The 17,592-nt window shown below is 45.7% G+C and overlaps 1 protein-coding gene across 1 annotated transcript in view; it reads left to right on the forward strand.

Moving 5' to 3' along the window:
- Positions 1 to 17,592, forward strand: part of LOC128405989 (ensconsin-like) — a 168,548-nt gene that overhangs the window by 96,949 nt on the left and 54,007 nt on the right. Inside the window, exons 9-10 of the mRNA XM_053373042.1 lie at positions 5,127 to 5,225; positions 5,651 to 5,776. Coding sequence (XP_053229017.1) covers positions 5,127 to 5,225; positions 5,651 to 5,776 — 225 coding nt within the window. The remainder of the gene's footprint in view (positions 1 to 5,126; positions 5,226 to 5,650; positions 5,777 to 17,592) is intronic.

Consider the following 17,592-nt stretch of genomic DNA (forward strand, 5'->3'; position numbering starts at 1 on the left):
GTGAAAATGTGCATATAGGGCGTTGTCGTTGGGGCCCACTCTTGCGTTTAGGTCACCAGCTAGTAATATCATGGCTGACGGGTGTTGTCTCCTCCATTGCACCACGTGGGCTTCCACTTCTTTCCATAGTTGTTCTACTTGTGCCTGCCGTCGACATGTAGGTAAGTATAAGTTTATGCATAGCAGTTTGCTTTGTCCAAAATCTAAAACTGCTGCTACAGACCATTCATCATTGGAAGGTAATTGGGTAATATTAGCTTGTATCTGCGTTGAGAACAGTAAGGCTAAGCCTCCTTTGGGTCTGCCCCCTCTTTGACTAGGTGTTGCTCTTTTTATACACAAGTGGTAATTATCCAGGTAGAGCTCGTCTATCGACCAGGTTTCCTGGATGAACAGGATGTCAAATTTAGTGAGGAAGTCCATTAGATTGGGATCTTTACTTTTAGCTCCCCACCCTGCGATGTTCCACGTACAGGTGGTCAGCTTGTGGTTTTTGATTGTCAGACATCTCAAGGGACAGTCAAACTTAGGTTTATGACCAATTTGGGATTTATCATTCATTATGTCCCTTTTGGGGTGTGTAGTGGGACATTTTGGCATGGTGTGTACTTGGACAAATTTTTGTGTCCCGGAGGGGCGTTCTTTCCCCGTGACCTTATTTCAGTCATCCGTGTGAATGGTGTCTAGGGCTCCTAGGTTGTCCACAAAGATTGAACCGTTCTTGCCTGGTGGTATCGCTATTTCAGCTTGATGTGTTATTGTTTTCTTTGTTATAGGTGGTTCCGTAGGTCCCAGTTCCTCTGGCGATAGGAATAGCCTTAGTATCCACTCACTGTTGGATAAAGGTTTTGTGGTATAAGTTGCATAGTTAAATTCCCTGGTGACGGGTGTGGCTAGGAGGGTAATAGATTTCCTTATGGATGTTAATCTTTCAATTAGTGCGTCCTGAGCTTTATGTATTTGTTCAATAGTTGCTATGAAGCAGTTTTCCTTCTCTGTGCTGGAGCTTTCATCTGGTACGTGATTTGGGGATAGGGTTTTTGGTCTTTTAGCCAGCTGGTTTGGGGCTTTATCTGCCTCTAGTTGAAGCATCTTACAGTTCTCGTCCATCATAGACATTGTCGGCTTTTTTTTATCTTATCAGTCTTGATTGTTTCGATGAGAGGAGTGGGAGTACCGGACACTTCGAATAGGCAATCCAACCCTTTGCAGCTTGTCCTTATTGTCTGAAACTAGTTTGGTTGTGTGCCAGTCTCTGAATGTTACCACAACTCTGTTTAGGTCCTTGTCTGATGGCAGAAATTTAACATTAATGATGTTTTCTGCTGGGACGAACCCTCTAACGGCTAATTCAGTTTTCTTGAGGATATAGATTCTCTGTTGTGCTGGGGAAAGGAGATCTTTGTGCATGTATACAGGTAGGATGATAAGTTTTTGTTTATTTAGAATTAGATTTCTGCGAGAGTGTGTTGTTTTAGGAGTAGTTTCTTGCTTAGGGATTGGGTTTTCCCTTGATTTTCCCGCGGTTCCATTCGGGAGCGCTAGTTGCTCTGTTGAATTATGAAGCCTAGCCTTATGGAGTTCCTCTGATGAATTGAAAAGCCCAGCCTTATGGAGGTTTTTATTTGGGCTTGGGCTTGGGCTTTTATCAAGGGGTGGCAGAGCTGGGTTAGTTGGGCTCGTTGGATTTGAATTCTCTAATAGCTTAAATAGTCTTGTGAAGTTCGTTTTCTTTATTCGAGATGGGAGCTTTGTCTTCCTTCCCATTTTTACATTCTTGGGCTTCTTCTCTTTATTCCTGGGACACTTCCCCTTTAAGAGGGGTTTCTTAGGGTCAATTAAGTTTCCCTTCTGGTTTGCTTTGATCCTAGATGTTTTCCTTTTTTCCACATCATGTCGGGTTTTATTTTCCTTAATGCTGTTATCGTTTGGTGTGCTAGAGAGAACTTTATATGAATGCAAGTTGTCTATTCTCCTAGTTATTTCAGTCAGGGTGGTAAGTAGGCCCAAGCATTCCGAGAGGAAGTCTTTGATGTGTCCCAGTTCTCTGCCTATCTGCAACTTCTGTTCATTTAACAGATCATTATATAGCCCTGTTAGTATGTAGGGGAGGCATTCCAAGTCCAGGTATTGGGCTCTTGTGTCCTCCAGGTCCTCATTTGTCACAGTGTGAAACCCCATCTTCTCCCCGGGCCTGGGTCTTTGGGAGGGCTCATCTGTCTTAATTACTGGGTTTTCCTCTTGTGACTCTTGTTCCTGCTCCAGCCCCAGTTGATTCACTGAGGTTTCATCTTCTATGGCAACTTGTTTTATTTCCGTTGCCAGATTGACTCCCACCCCTTCTTCGTCTGTTTCCATAAGCTCCCCGTACCTGGTGCGGTCTATGGACCATTCGTGGGGGTGTCGTTTGTCAGCATTATTTATTTTGTCTGTTTTCGGTTTAAAATATTGTGAGATTTTCACCTGCCTTCCTCTTGTAGAGGGTTCAGCTGTTTTGGTGAGGGGGATTCCCAGCTCTTTATAGCTCTGTCTTGTGAACACCATTCTCTAAGTTGAAGGCTTCCCTTATTGGGCACTTTGTTGTAGAAATAAAGGTAGAGGTAAAGTTTGGGAAACCGGTATCCAGGCTGTTGGATCAGGGAGCCTCCCTACCTTTCCCTCTTTAAGCCTTAACTTGGGGCGGGAGGGTATTCATGGGGGAGTTCTTGGACTTATCTTATCGAAGTTAGGCTCAATGGAGTTCAGCGGCTTCCTCTGCTTCTTTGGCTGTATTTCAAGCCAATCCGTCGTCCGGGAGCTCCAAGGTTGTAAGTCAGTGTAGCAGTATCAGTAAACAGTGCGACGGTAAAACAATAAAACAATAAAAGAATAAACTAATTAAAACAAGGCGACTAGACAGACAGCCAATAGTCTTTAAAGTCCTTAAGGTGCAGTTTTGAGCTCTTGAAGAGGCTAAAAACTAATAAAAACGCTTAGTTGAAGTTGGAGGCTCTAATTAGGCTGCTACCTCCGTCGCCATCTCCATAGAGAAGCATTCATCACCCCGGCTGGCTTTTATAAGCCAGGATGGGCAACTTTATGAGCGACTTTATATGCAAAAAAACTTTGCAAAATTATTGCAGGACATCATGTGGCTTGTACTGGGCCCTGATGGGGCAGGTGGTTCTGCTAAATTGCACACCACCTGAAAGAGTCTCCTGCTGCTGTTTTCTGCAGATGCAATAGAGGCGGTGAAGAAAGTCTTCTTTGCCGTTGCTGTCACTACTTGGTAGGCTCGACATTGAGCTCTAACCCATGTCCGGTCAGATTCAGAATGAGTTATCCGCCACCGGCACTCTAGCTGTCTCAGTGATTGTTTCCTTGCCCTCAGCTCTGAAGAAAACCATGGGGCTGTCCGGGCTCCATGCAATCGGAGAGGGCGCTTTGGAGCCAGACAGTCAATAGCCCTGGTTAACTCCACATTCCAGTGGGCCACCAGGGAATCAGCTGAAAGGCCATCAACATGGGATAAAGCATCCCCTACCACTCTCTGGAAACCATTTGGATCCATTAAGTGGCAGGGGCGGACCATCCGAATCGGTCCCACCTTCCTGCAGAGGGGAAGGGTCACAGAGAAGTCCAGTTGCACCAGGAACTGATCTGACCATGGCACTTCTTTAGTTTCACTTCTACTTAGTGTCAGATCACCAACGTCCATAGAGGTGAACACCAGGTCTAAGGCATGTCCGTGGCTATGAGTTGGGGACAGCCCCATGGAGGCCATGCTTTCCATGATGCACCAGGAAGTCCAGTTGCACCAGGAAGTGATCTGACCATGGCACTTCTTTTGTTTCACTTTTACTTATCTTGTCAGATCACCCACGTCACTAGAGGTGAACACCAGGTCTAAGGCATGTCCATGACTGAGTTGGGCCAAACTTATTCAGGGACAGCCCCATGGAGGCTATGCTTTCTACGAAGTCCCGAGTGGCTCCTTGTAAGGTCGTGTCGGTGTGGATGTTAAAATCCCCTAGGACAACCAAACTAGGTGTCTCCAGGAGAACATCCGCCACAACCTGAATCAGCTCAGGCAGAGAATCCTTGGTGCAGCGGGGAGGTCGGTACACCAAAAGGAATCCTGTACTGCCCCTATTGCCCAACGTCCAGAACATGCACTCAGAGAGCTGGGTCTTCTCAATAGGACGCCTGGTGCAAAGTAAGGACTTCCTAAAAATCACTACAACCCCCCCTCCCCGCCCACAAGGCCTGGGTTGCTGTGTGTAAGAGAAACCTGGTGGACAAGCAGCGGCGAGGACAGGCCCATCTGCTTCATCCAACCAAGTCTCTGTCACACATGCCAGGTTAAGTCCTCCATCCACGATCAAGTTGTGGATGACAGCCGTCTTGTGAATCCTTGACCTGGCATTGCATAGCAGCACCTTAAGGTCGTGTGGTTGATTCCAGTGTCCTTCTGGTCAAGCCCAGGGATAGTCCTCAAACAATGACTGAACCTGCCTCCTCATTAATGACATGGTTTGGTCTTAGTGTAACTCCTCCTCCTACCAGTGATCACTGAGATTGGTTGTCCCAGTGCACCCCCCCCGGGGAACCTGCCCCAGCCATTTTGTTGGCTGGGACCCACTCCCAGGCAGCCCTAACCCCTCCCTTTAAAAACAAAATAAAACCTATTAAACAAAAACAAAAAATAAAGCAATAAAACCCCAAAACAGTAAAAGTTACAAACATACCAAAAAGTTGTCCTGGGTAGCTGTACCTGTATAGCTATATAATCCCTAGTGTAGTAAGATAAGACCTTTGGAACAGGCATTAAAAAAGAAAAGTTTTTTTATGAACTGCCCTAAGAGGCAACCTGCCCTGCATGATCAGAATAAAAAGGGCAGAACTGGAGGACAGGACAAATCAATATGAATTTAGGGATAGGGCAGGCAATGGGTGGGTAACTTTAAGGCATACATTTCAAGCGGGGGAACCCTTGAGACGAGGGGGTGAGTTGGAGGCTGGGGGCCACAGACGAGTACAGTGGTACCTTGGTTCTCAAACGCCTTGGTATTCAAACAGTGAAAACCTGGAAGGAAGCGTTCAGACCTGGAGGCAAAGCTAATCATGGCCCAGTTTTATCCTTGCAGGCTCAACTAAAAGAAGTTCTTCGTTAAACAGACTGAATAACAAAGTTCCTCCAAATTCTGAGCAGCAAGAATCCAAAGGTTTGCATGCGGAGCAGAAAGGTGCAAAAATCAGATTTCCTCCCCCCCCCCCCGCAAAAAAACCAGGATAAGTGGGGAAATTGGTTGCTAGTGAAAGCCGTTTTTTAAATAAACTCTGGTCTTATTGATAAGAATGTTTAATATTCAAATACAACAGCAGTCCACTGTTAATGTAAAGCACATCAATCCACCAGGATCTTTTAAAACATCTATTTTTACCTCTTTCTTGCTTTGATCTAAATTGGGCTTTAATTTTTTAAAATTATCGAGCTTCCCTTAAGAATAACGTGTTTTAAATCATATGTGAGTGTAGGTTCTCGCTGTCTCTCCACAATGTTCTTTCTTTCTAAATGAACTTTGACTTGCGATAGCTGCTTTCGTTAGTCTGCTTGCTTCGTTTTTGGATTTTCTGTTGCAACCCTCTTTGGTTTGTTCCTGCCCTTCAGCTCGCCATTCCCAAGTCAGTCCTCTGGAGAGCAATGTGCTCAGCTGCCTGCTCACCCCCACCCAGGCCTCCCTACCTAGGAGTAAAAGTGCCGCCACCTTGTCAGCTGATGGCAAAGATCCCTCAGGTAACAGGGCACCAGGGTGGATAAAAATCAATGATTTTTAACACATTTGATGTGGGCCTGCCGTTGCACTTCATTATGAGTGGTGCACCTGGCCAATGCACTTACTAAACCTCTCCTTCCAACTCAATGAAAGATATAGCAAGGACAGACAAAAGGGGTTCGCCGTAGAAACATCAAAATGAAAACCTAATCCAGGCACCCACAAACTCAGCCTTCCAGCTGTTTTGGGACTACAACTCCCATCATCTCTAGCTAACAGGACCACTTTTTTTGATTTACAGTAAATCGATTTTTAAAAAATTTAAATTGGATTTTTAAGATAAAATGCTTTTGGAGGAAAAAATCTTTCCAAGGATTTCCTTTTAAGTTACATTCTAGTCAACAACAAATTTTCACTGTTTTTTGTGTTGAATATATGCTATATGGCATGGGTAGGCAAACTAAGGTCCGGGGGCCAGATGTGGCCCAATCGCCTTCTCAATCCGGCCCGCAGACGGTCCGGGAATCAGCATGTTTTTACATGAGTAGAATGCGTCCTTTTATTTTAAATGCATCTCTGGGTTATTTGTGGGCCATAGGAATTCGTTCATTTCCCCTCCAAAAAATATAGTCCGGCCCCCCACAAGCTCTGAGGGACAGTGGACCCCTGCTGAAAAAGTTTGCTGACCCCCTGTTCTACATGAATGAATGGGAAAGACTCTGGGGAGAAGATATTAAGTTCACTGCAGATTATAACTTGAAAGAAAATGGGATGGAAATGTTTTCTTGATGGTACCTGATCCCAGGCAAACTGGCCAAACCGTCTAAAACAGGCTTCCTCAACCTCGGCCCTCCAGATGTTTTGAGACTACAATTCCCATCCTCCCTGATGATGGGATATAATCTACAACGAAGAAGGGCATGCTGTGGAAGTCCAGGTTTGACAGCTGTTCCTCTTCAGAGCAGAAGGGAAGGGCGGACCCTCTCCGCGTACGCAGGATAGTGGACTGGGAGTCTTAGCCTGGGTAGGCAAAACTCATCCCTGTGTCACGGGATGTGCTCCCATCTGGCCCACTTCACAGAACATGAGACATACAATGGTACCTTGGTTCTCAAACACCTTGGTTCCCAAAGTGTTCCGGTTTTCGAACATTTTTCGGAAGCCGGACATCAAATGCGGCTGTCGGCTATTGTTTCCGAGATGCCCGTGCCAATAAGAAGCCGCGCCTCGGTTTTCGAACATTTCGGAAACTCAGACGGACTTCAGGAACGGATGAAGTTTGGCACTTTCGTTTTTGCTCTTTATTTGGCGTTGAGGCTTTTTTGGTTGATTTGGTTTTGTGACTGTGTAGAGCCCAGTTCAACTACTGATGGACTGATTGTGTGACTGCGGAAACGGATCAAATCCCCACATCCAAACAGTGACTTTAGCTACTGATGGATGGATGGTGTGACTGTGGAAATGAATTGAAGCCCCCCATTCAAACAATGACTTTAGCTACTGATGGATGGATGATTTTTTAAAAAAGTTTTTATTAATTTTCCAATAAGAACATCCAATTAACATATCAAATCCAATCCAATAAAAATAAAAAACTAAAATAAAAAAGTCCAGTTGTATTATTTTGGCAACTCCCAAATCGTTAGTCTTTCCCTTCCAGCTGTTATCAGATACAGAAGAAAAACCTCCTTCAAAGACTCCTTGTTGATTTATTCTTAAGCGAACTGCTTGCTATGTAGCCATATATCAGACATGACGATCAATTAGCCTTTGGAATCCACCGAGTCCCCCCTCCGGGCCCTGGAGGGGGGCTGCCAGGCATCCATTTAGCCTTTTATCTCGCTCATAATGAAAAAATTCTTTTTGCAAACAGTTGCATATTTAATATTGTCTCCAATCTTTATAACCAACCATCGGTTAGCTCCTGTTTCTCTTAATTAGGGAGGTATTTCAGATATTCTGGGTAGGCGCCATTTTCTTCTTTGTTTTTGTCTTTAACAGGGATTTCAAATCTCCGAATTATATATAAAAGTCCATCTGTGCTCACTTTTTAAAGAGCAATTTAGGCTCTTAATGAGACTTGGCATGCAGAACCAATTGTTAATGTTAGAAGAAGAAAACAACATACCAAGCCCCTCCAGATTCCAAACATCATGATGAGGATCTCTTTGAAGTTCGATCTTTTACACCAGAGACTGTACATACTGAAGGTTTTTTTCCAGCTTTGTCAGTTCACAGCATGTCTGTTTGTTTTTCAAATCTTTATATTTTCCCAAACAGATGCGTCCGGCTATGGGGTGGCATTGCAGGAATGTCAGTCGTCCTTTGCTCCGTGACCCAGTGCCCCTGCCGTTTGCCACATCAGCAATCTGGGGCCAACTGCGGGTCGTCGAGACAGGGCAGGGAGGCTGCCAGGGCTAATTACCCCCATATCAGCCCTGAATTATCGGAACGGCTGGAGTCCAATCATGTGGGAGTCCGCCATTTCCCACCGCCGGAAACAGGAAGTGATTGATTAATTGATTGTGTGACGGCAGAAATGGATCAAAGCCCCCCATCCAAACAATGACTTTAGCTACGGATGGATGGATTGTGTGACTGCAGAAATGGATAGAAGCCCCCCATTGTCACGGTCCAGGTTACGGGCAGTCAGAGTCCCAGCTTGGTACGTTGGGACCGGGGTAGAGGTCGAGAAGCAGGAATCAGCAGTCCAGGGGTCAGGAAGCCAAGAGTCCGAGGGTCAGGAAACCAGGAGTCAGGAAGCCAAAGCACAGCTAGGCAGGTAGCGTGTTGCTGTGGCAAAGAGCCAGGGGGAAATGCTGGTCTTATATACCCCTCCTGGCCCTTGCCACCAGGTGCTATGAGTCTTCTGTCAAGCCTCACCTGTGCTGCCGTGCCTTGCCCTTCCAGGCCAAACTCAGGAAGGCCCTAGTCCTGCAAGGCCCTACCAGTCACAGGGCCTGGCTCCTGCATGCACTCCTGACAGTACTCCCCCCAATAGGAAAATGGGGTTCCACCTCCGTTTAAGGCCCGGGCTTGTCTGGGAACTGCCAGTGAAAGGCCCGAACCTTGGCAGGTGCGTGCAGGAGGTCGGCCGGTTCCCATGATCTTTCCTCTTTTTTTTTTATAAAAAAATGATATTTATTAAAAAATTTTCCATTATAATACATTAAAAAATCAAAAAAGACGAAACAAAAAAATTTAAAAACACATAGAATTCAAAATCCTTATTTTCAATAACATATTTCCCTGACTTCCCCACACCTCCCCCTCTTGTATTCCAATTCAAATTGTTGGTTCAACAAGTTCTTGTCCCCAATTTTTGACCTTTTTATATTTAATTCATTTTAGAAAGACCAATTTTAACTTATAAACATCGGTATTTAAACATCAGTTCAACAAGTTCTTGTCCCTAATTTTTAACCTTTTTATATTTTATATTTAGTTCATTCTGAAAAACCAATTTTGCCTTTTAAACATCAATGATTATACATCAGTGCTTATTCTTAAAGCCTTTTTCTAAAGTCGACCTAAATTCCCTTCCACGATTTCCTCAATTCTCATACAAATAACAAAACAAAATAAAAGCAAAACAGATTATAATTATACACCCTTTGGATTCCCAAACTCCACCCTCCCCTTTCCCGGTTCCAATCCCCAATAATCGTCCATCAGTCAATCTACTATCAGCCTGGAGACCTCACTTCCGAGGCTCTTAATTCTCTCTCAATTCCTCTCTGCCGGCTTTTTTGATAGTCCTTGGTATTAAACACCAAATCTCGGAGAAGCTCTAGTCCAATAAAGTCCATGTTTCTTCCAGCCAGACCTCCATACTTAAAAGTGGAGCCTGAATCTTGTTTCTTACTCCTTTCAAATCCAAATGTCTCCAAAGCTCCAACTTCCACCTTAATCAAATTTGTAATCCTTGGGTCTTCAGATCTCCACATAAGGAGATCTCTCCATTCTTCAGTCTCCAATTCAGACCAAATTTTCACCATCAAGTTCTTATTTTCCTTTGCAGCTATCATGTCAGGCCTCTGGCTCTCCTTTATCATCTGTAAAATTACAGCTCCTCCTTCCTTTTCCTCAGGAACAACATATATCTCTTTCTTCACACTCTCAAAGCTCTCAAGTTTCTCTGTCCAGCTGCATGGGCTTCCTGAGTCAATTCCTTATCAGATTCAATGAGTTTATTTACTGTTAAGTCCAGAGTTGCAACATTTGTAGCCAAAATATCAATTTGGCCTTGTAGCTTTCCCAAGAGAACAAAGACTCTGTCCAATTCAGCTTGAATTTCCCCTCCTTCAGCCATTCTTGTAATGTCCCAAAACCCCCTCTAGAGGGATTTTGGTTACTTAGTGTTCTTTCCAGTTCAAATCCAAAAATCAAATTAGTTTGTATCAGTTCTTCCTTGTTTTCAACAAAGTATAGTCAAATTGTAACAAATATAGCCAGCAGAAGCAGCAGAAACAAAGTTCTCTTTTTCCGTCTTGACAGCTAATTTGACAGCTGTCAAACTCTTCAATACCTTCAACAGGCTCTCTCGCGGATCACTCCCGGGTCCGGGGTGGCGGCACTTCAGCTCCCAAAATTAGCTCTTATCCTCCAGTAAGGTTTCTTCTAGTGCCAGATCGTGAAATTAATGTCTTTTGCCCAATAATAAAAGAAAAAATTCTCTCGACCTTAGTTAGCAGGTCCTTGCTTTAGATTGTTTACAGGACGAGGAGGCGGACTTCCTGTTTGCGCCTTCCCCGATCGTACCTAATTCACCGAAAAATTTTCTTTAAAAATCCAATTTCCGTACTACTCACGGGTTGTTATTTTGAAGTCCAAATCACAAGAAGAAGTCAGCGCTCTCCGGCCATGGCAGCGCGGCTTCACTCCACAGGAGAAGCAGTCGACTATCAGTACCGCGCCGCTCACCCCGTCCCCCGTTCCGAAGCCTTTGAAAAGGCTCCTTCGCAGGTCGGGGGGGCGCAAATGGTGCCCGCCGAGTCACCAGGTTCACAGGCTTCACCACCTGTGATTTTTAGGGGTCTCCGCGTTGCCGCAGCGGTACGACCCTGATCCTGTGGAGCCGATTCCCTCCGGAGCTCGGAGGGAATCCGCCATTAGCCACTGGCGCTAACCCGGAAGTCCCTATGATCTTTCCTCAGGCCCATAGCCCACCCAGTCAATTAGATAGTGGAGCTTGCCACGGAGCTGTTTTAAGTCCAGGATCTGGGCAACCGGGAACTCCTCATGGCCGTCAACCTGGACTGGCGGCGGCGGGGCGATGCGACCCGGAAAATAGTCTGCATGGCAGGGCTTGAGCTGGGATACGTGAAACACTGGGTGGATCTTCAGGGAGGGGGGAAGCTCCAACTTGTAGGCGACCGGATTGATCTGCTGCAGGATGGTGAATGGTCCCTGGTACCTGTAGTCCAGCTTAGCCGAGGGATGTCCAGTGTGGTGGTGCTCCAAGGACAGCCAGACCTTGTCCCCGACCTGGAACGAGGGCCCCTGCTGACGCCGTCGGTCAGCTTGCGCCTTATAACAGCCGGAGACAGGAGCAAACTGCAGAAGATCCAAGTTTATTGCGCAACAGGTTCAAGGCGAGATTGAACAGCGAGAAAGGGGTGACATGAACTTTTGAAACTTCCCTCCATGTCCCAGAATACAGTGCAAAATACATCCCAGTTACATCATGAATACATTAAGGAGAGGTTGGGTTACACAGGTTACATCATGAATACATTAAGGAGAGGTTGGGTTACACCGGATTAACATATGGAGGAGGGAGGGGGGAATATGCAGAGCTGGAGATATGCGCAGATAAGCACTTCCTGAGTACCGGTGATGAGAAGTCAATGGTCCATGTATGCATATTCTGTCACCTGGCATTGCCCGGAGGAAAGGCTTGGCAGAGTGATTTGACAGGATTAGGGTCTTGACACATTACTTGAGGGATTATGGAGGACAGGGGAGGTGTCATGGAGTCCTAGAGAAATTGAGCAAATTGGCACGTTGATTTTCTATGAATTTTATAGATTTTAGTCCCTTTTGACATTGACAATTGGAAATAAATGGATATATTGTAGCGAAGAAGAAGGTGAAGAAGACATGCCCCCCCTTCCGTATCAGTTGCATGACATTTTTCAACTGTTCTTATATGTTCTTTCAATGCTGTTTTCAAATCTGAAATCATTTTCCGTGTACATGCTGTAGTTATCTTTCAATTTCTGACTTTTGCTGATATGCCATATTTACACTGGGGATAAGTGGACGCTGACACGTTGATCTACCCTAACCACATGGTAATTATTGTTTTGCAAACTTATTTTTTCTTTATTTTTACAGTTTTGTAACCTAAATATTTGTATTTTTCAGATCGGACCATGGCTTCTTCAAGTAGACAAAAATGTGTAAACAAAAAAAAATTGTTCCCCAGTATACTGTGTATCCCAAGGGAATACATTTTTTTGCATACCTCCAACTGTACATAGATATAAATGTCATTTTCAATGCTATACATGTCATGTTCAATGCTATATAAGTCACTCACATTTATACTCATATTGTACTACTTTGACTATGTGTTTAATAACATATTGAATTCTTGCATTGTGAAAAACAAAGATTATGGTGAAAAGTGAAAAACATGAATTGCAAAAAACCTAGAGCTTACAGAACAAAACCAACTTCAGATATGAAATCAGCACGTCGAAAGTAGGTTAGAACAACTGCAGGTGTCAATGCAACAAAAATTTTGTTCCCCAGTGTAATTGGCCTTGGCTCTCTCTAGGTGCTGTACCAGGTCGGCTTGTGTCTCCTGAATGTGGGAGACCTGATAATTGGCAGAAGGCACGAGAGATGCTGCCAGTGTGCAGGGGTGGTGGCACGGGTGGTACCTGAAGTTGGCATAGAAAGGGCTCTGTCCCGTGGAGGCATGGCAGGAGTTGTTGTAGGATAACTCAGCCAATGGCAGCAGATCCGACCAGTTGTCCTGATGATAGCTCAAGAAGCAGTGGAGATACTGCTCCAGAACTTGATTAACCCTCTCTGTCTGGTCATCTGTTTATGGGTGATATGCGGAGGAGAGTCGCCTTTCGATACCCAGTCCCTTGAGAAAGGCCGTCTAGAACTGGGACGTGAACTGGGGGCCTTTCTGAGATCACCGTGTCCAGGAGCCCATGTAGCCGGAATACGTGTTCAAGAAACAGATGGGCCGTCTGTTGCGCTGTGGGGAGGCTTCGGACCGGGATAAAGTGTGCCGTCTTGGTGAGTGAATCCACCACCACCAGAATGTCCCTTGGACACTGGCAGGTCCACGATGAAGTCCATAGAAAGCGTTGACCATGGTCTGTGGGGGGTGGGTAACGGCTGGAGGAGTCCCAGGAGTCTCTGTCGCAGCACCTTGGTCCGAGCACAAATCTCACAGGATCGCATATATTGTTACGAAAAAGGAGCAATGCAGAAGCGAGCTCCAGGTGGCTGGAAAGCCAAACAGGATGTTGGTGTTATGGGACTGTACCGTGGGAACAAGGGACGGTCTATTCTGTGCACTGAGCACCGGATGTTAGCTCAGAGTGTCACATGACCCTGTACTGGAAGTACATGGGAGGAGTTTTTTTCTCTCTCTGCAGTTGGTGATGAGAGAGAGCAGTCACGATTTCTCTGTACTGCTGGAACGACAGAAATAAAGGCATGTAAATACATTTCTGTCTGTCTCTCTCCCCTCCCTGGGAATGGGAGGGGTGAAGTGGTGTGTTCTTCTTCACGTTGGGAAGAATCGCCGAGGGAGACCTCGCCTTGTCCTGCCGGGAGTCGCTGACAGGGAGGTCAACAAGGTTTCAAGCCGGGCACCTGGAGGGTGGCCAATTCCTCTGACTTTTGGCTTGAAAAACCAACATCTGGTAGCGGAGGATGGTTATCTGATCCACGGGAATCAGCATGAGAGGTGAGAGGTCGATGGATTGTTGCCATCCTCTGCACCTAAGAAGATAAGGAAACGTCTGCTTGCAGCCAGAAGCTGAACAGACAGCTGGACACCGAGAGGGGTGTTTTCCAAGCAACGGAGCCCCAAAAGGTATGCTGAATTTCGGGCTAAAAAGTGTGAACGCAGATTGATTAATTCTCTGGTTCACGAGAGCTGCGTTTGAAAAACAGCTCTGAAAGCAAAGGCTTGCATACCAGGAATTCTTGTGGTTGATAAGATTTCTTGTCCCTAGAAAGGTTGCTAGGCAACGACCGTCAGTACTTGGAAAGTTACTGGCTCAGTCAGAGAGCCTGAGAAGTCAAAGTTTGTTTTGGCTATCTACGCAGCTGTGAAACAGCGTGCAGATTGCCTGCCAGAGAAGGCAGAAAAACAGACTTTTGGATTTTACTGGCTTGAAAGTGAGAGCTGACACTTGGATTCAGAATGGATGCCAAGAAGGGGGGAGGTTTACCCTATCCGCCTCCCCTGACTAATGACAATTATTCATCTTGGTCTAAAAAGATGAAGGCCCTGCTGCAGAATCAGAGGATCTTTGAGGTGATTGAGAACCCCATCCCTGCAGCACCAACACGAGGTTGGGAATCACAGAATCTGAAAGCCAGGACAGCTATAATTCTGTGTGTCTCAGATGACCAATTGGTGCATATTCAGAATTTGGAGTATGCACGAGAGATTTGGCAGACGCTGAGTAGAACACATCAGAGGGATGCTGGTTCTTCAGCGTTGCTGTATTTTGAGAAGCTGACCAATCTGAGACTTGCGCCTGATGGAGATGTTCAAGTGCACCTGACGGAGATGAAATATCTGCGCCAGCAGATGGTGGAACGCAATTTCCGTCTGCAGGAGGAAGTGTTTTGCTTCATGATGATAAACAGCCTAAATCGGACTTACAAAACGGTTGCCAGTCAGCTTGGTTCCCTTCCGGCTCAAGATTTGACCGCGGAGAGGGTGTGTGCCGTTGTTTTGAATGAACATGACCGGCTTGCTGCACTGGAAGTAAAGGACAGGGGGAGGGAGGAACGGAGTTCTAATTCCCCCGCTTATGTGGCTACTGGAGAGAATGCTGTAGCTTTGAACGTTGTCCGATGTCACAACTGTGGACAGGCTGGGCATCTTCAGCGGAACTGTAAGAAGCCACGCCAGCCAAAGGGAGCTAAGGGCCGCTCAGCAAAGCCTGAGGCGTCAGGCAAAGGTCATACCAAGTCTTTGGTGAAACCTGCAAAGGCTTTGATGGCGAAAGGAACCACGCCAGATGTTAGGAACTCGTTTGTAATCGACACTGGAGCCACCGTTCATATGTCCCCACACAAAGGACTATTTTCAACGTTTAAGAAGCAAAGCTTCGCTGTGAAACAGGCCAACGGTCAGGAGCTGGAAGCGACCGGGATAGGGACTGTGTATCTTAAGAGTCTGAACTTGACTATAAACAATGTTTACTTGGTTCCTGAACTGAAGTTCAATCTGCTGAGTGTTTCGCAGATTGCAAAGAAAGGACTGAAACTGTCCTACGATGCTGAGAGCTGCAAGATCTTCAAAGGTGGAGAGTTGTTTCTTTCTGCCAGAGAGAAAGATGGACTGTATTTGTTGAGTTATGCACAAAGTGATTACATGGAATGTAATTCATCTGTGTCTAACCTAATTTCTCTTGCAGGTGTGACCAAGAAGATGACCGGGGTCAACAGAGCATTTCAGCGGGTGTATGCTGATGTGATTGGTCCTCTAGAACCATCTAGAGGCAATGCAAGATTTTATCTTGTGTGTGTGGATCATTTCTCTAACTTTGTCTGGATTTATGTGTTAGAGAAACCGCAACAAGCCTTGGAAAGGTTTCAGGAGTTTTGTGATAAGGTTAAAAGTATGCATGATGCTAACATTGGTTGTCTTTTCACAGATGAAAAGCAGATTTTTCTTTTACAGGATTTTCAGGAGTTCCTGCAGAAGAAAGGGATAAGGCACAAGGTTGCTGTTTCAGCGGAAGCATGGAACAGGGGTGTCTGTGTACGGGTGAACAAAGAATTGCAAAAGGGGATGAATGCGCAATTGCTTAGTTCACATCTGCCACATGAGTTCTGGGCCGAGTCGCTAATGTCGTATTGTTATACGAGGATGAGAAAGGTTTCAAAAGAGTTGGGAAGTTCTCCTTTTGAGAAACTGTTCCACAGAAAACCTTCTGTTGCCCATTTCAGGGTTTTTGGGTCTCATGTGAGGACAGAAGCTCCAGGTGGAGTAAAGAATGCCAGAGGCATTTTTGTGGGATATGAAAAGGGTCTCTACAGAGTAATTTTGTCTGAATCTGGTCAGGTGATTTTCACAAAATTTCTAGAGAGTGCTCCTGAACAGGAGAGGGTGATAGTACACACATTTCCCACAGAAGACAATTCAGATGATGATGTTGATTTTACAGAGTACAGTGGTACTGAGAGCGACAGTGATAGCTCGGAGAGCTCAGTCGTCACAGTCATTGAGAGAAAATCTCACACAATGGATAGGCCTTCACAGGTGAAGGATGAACCACTGTTTACAATTGAAACTGGTTCTCCAAAGAGTCCTGAGACTGAACCAGTGAGCAGAGAAGATCAGCACCTCATACGAAGGTCTGCGAGAGTTACAAGAGGTACTCAAAAGAGTTTGCTAACTTAGCTGTTGCATGTGTTGCTGTTGTAAACAACCAAGGACAGGTTGGAGCTGTGTCTAAGTCAGAGACAAAGACACAACAGAGAGTTCCTAGCCAAGGTAATGCAGATGCGCTCATTCCTTGGAAGCCAGACAACCAGAGAGGTACACTGGGGAAACCAGTGGTGGGGAGTTCCAAGGGTGGAACTGTAACAACAGGGGAATGTTATGTGTATAACAACTGTTTGTTTTCTTCTCTGGATCACGCTTTGCTCGCCGCAACACGCATTGATTCTTTTGGGGGAGGATGTTACGAAAAAGGAGCAATGCAGAAGCGAGCTCCAGGTGGCTGGAAAGCCAAACAGGATGTTGATGTTATGGGACTGTACCGTGGGAACAAGGGACGGTCTATTCTGTGCACTGAGCACCGGATGTTAGCTCAGAGTGTCACATGACCCTGTACTGGAAGTACATGGGAGGAGTTTTTTTCTCTCTCTGCAGTTGGTGATGAGAGAGAGCAGTCACGATTTCTCTGTACTGCTGGAACGACAGAAATAAAGGCATGTAAATACATTTCTGTCTGTCTCTCTCCCCTCCCTGGGAATGGGAGGGGTGAAGTGGTGTGTTCTTCTTCACGTTGGGAAGAATCGCCGAGGGAGACCTCGCCTTGTCCTGCCGGGAGTCGCTGACAGGGAGGTCAACAAGGTTTCAAGCCGGGCACCTGGAGGGTGGCCAATTCCTCTGACTTTTGGCTTGAAAAACCAACATATATTTCTTAATGTCCAACCGAACCCCTGGCCACCAGAAGGCCTCGGACAGTAGCTGCAGTGTTTTTGCGTACCCGCGATGTCCGGCGATTTGTGCGTCGTGGCACTGCTCAAGGACCTGGGTCCAGAGCAGCCCCTCCAGAATGTAGAGCCGGCCGTGATGGTACACACACCCATCCTGAACATCAAGCGGTGCACCCCCCGGTCCCGAAGGCACTGGGACGGTATCTAACCGGTCCTTGGCAAACGGATCCTGGCGCACAGCTAGGCAAAACTGTCCCTGAAAGTCCTGCTCCCAGGTTCCTTGGAGGAAATTGTTTTGTTTTTTTTAATTATATTTTTATTGGTTTACAAATAAAAAAAGAAAACAAAGTTGTACATTCAAACTTCTTAATTACCTCTTAATTCCATTTTTTTGACTTCCCTCAATTTGTCTGAACTTCCTTCATTTTATAACTTTTAACACAATCCTACTTAT

Source organism: Podarcis raffonei, chromosome W (assembly GCF_027172205.1).
Source record: "Podarcis raffonei isolate rPodRaf1 chromosome W, rPodRaf1.pri, whole genome shotgun sequence".
Classification (NCBI taxonomy): domain Eukaryota; kingdom Metazoa; phylum Chordata; class Lepidosauria; order Squamata; family Lacertidae; genus Podarcis; species Podarcis raffonei.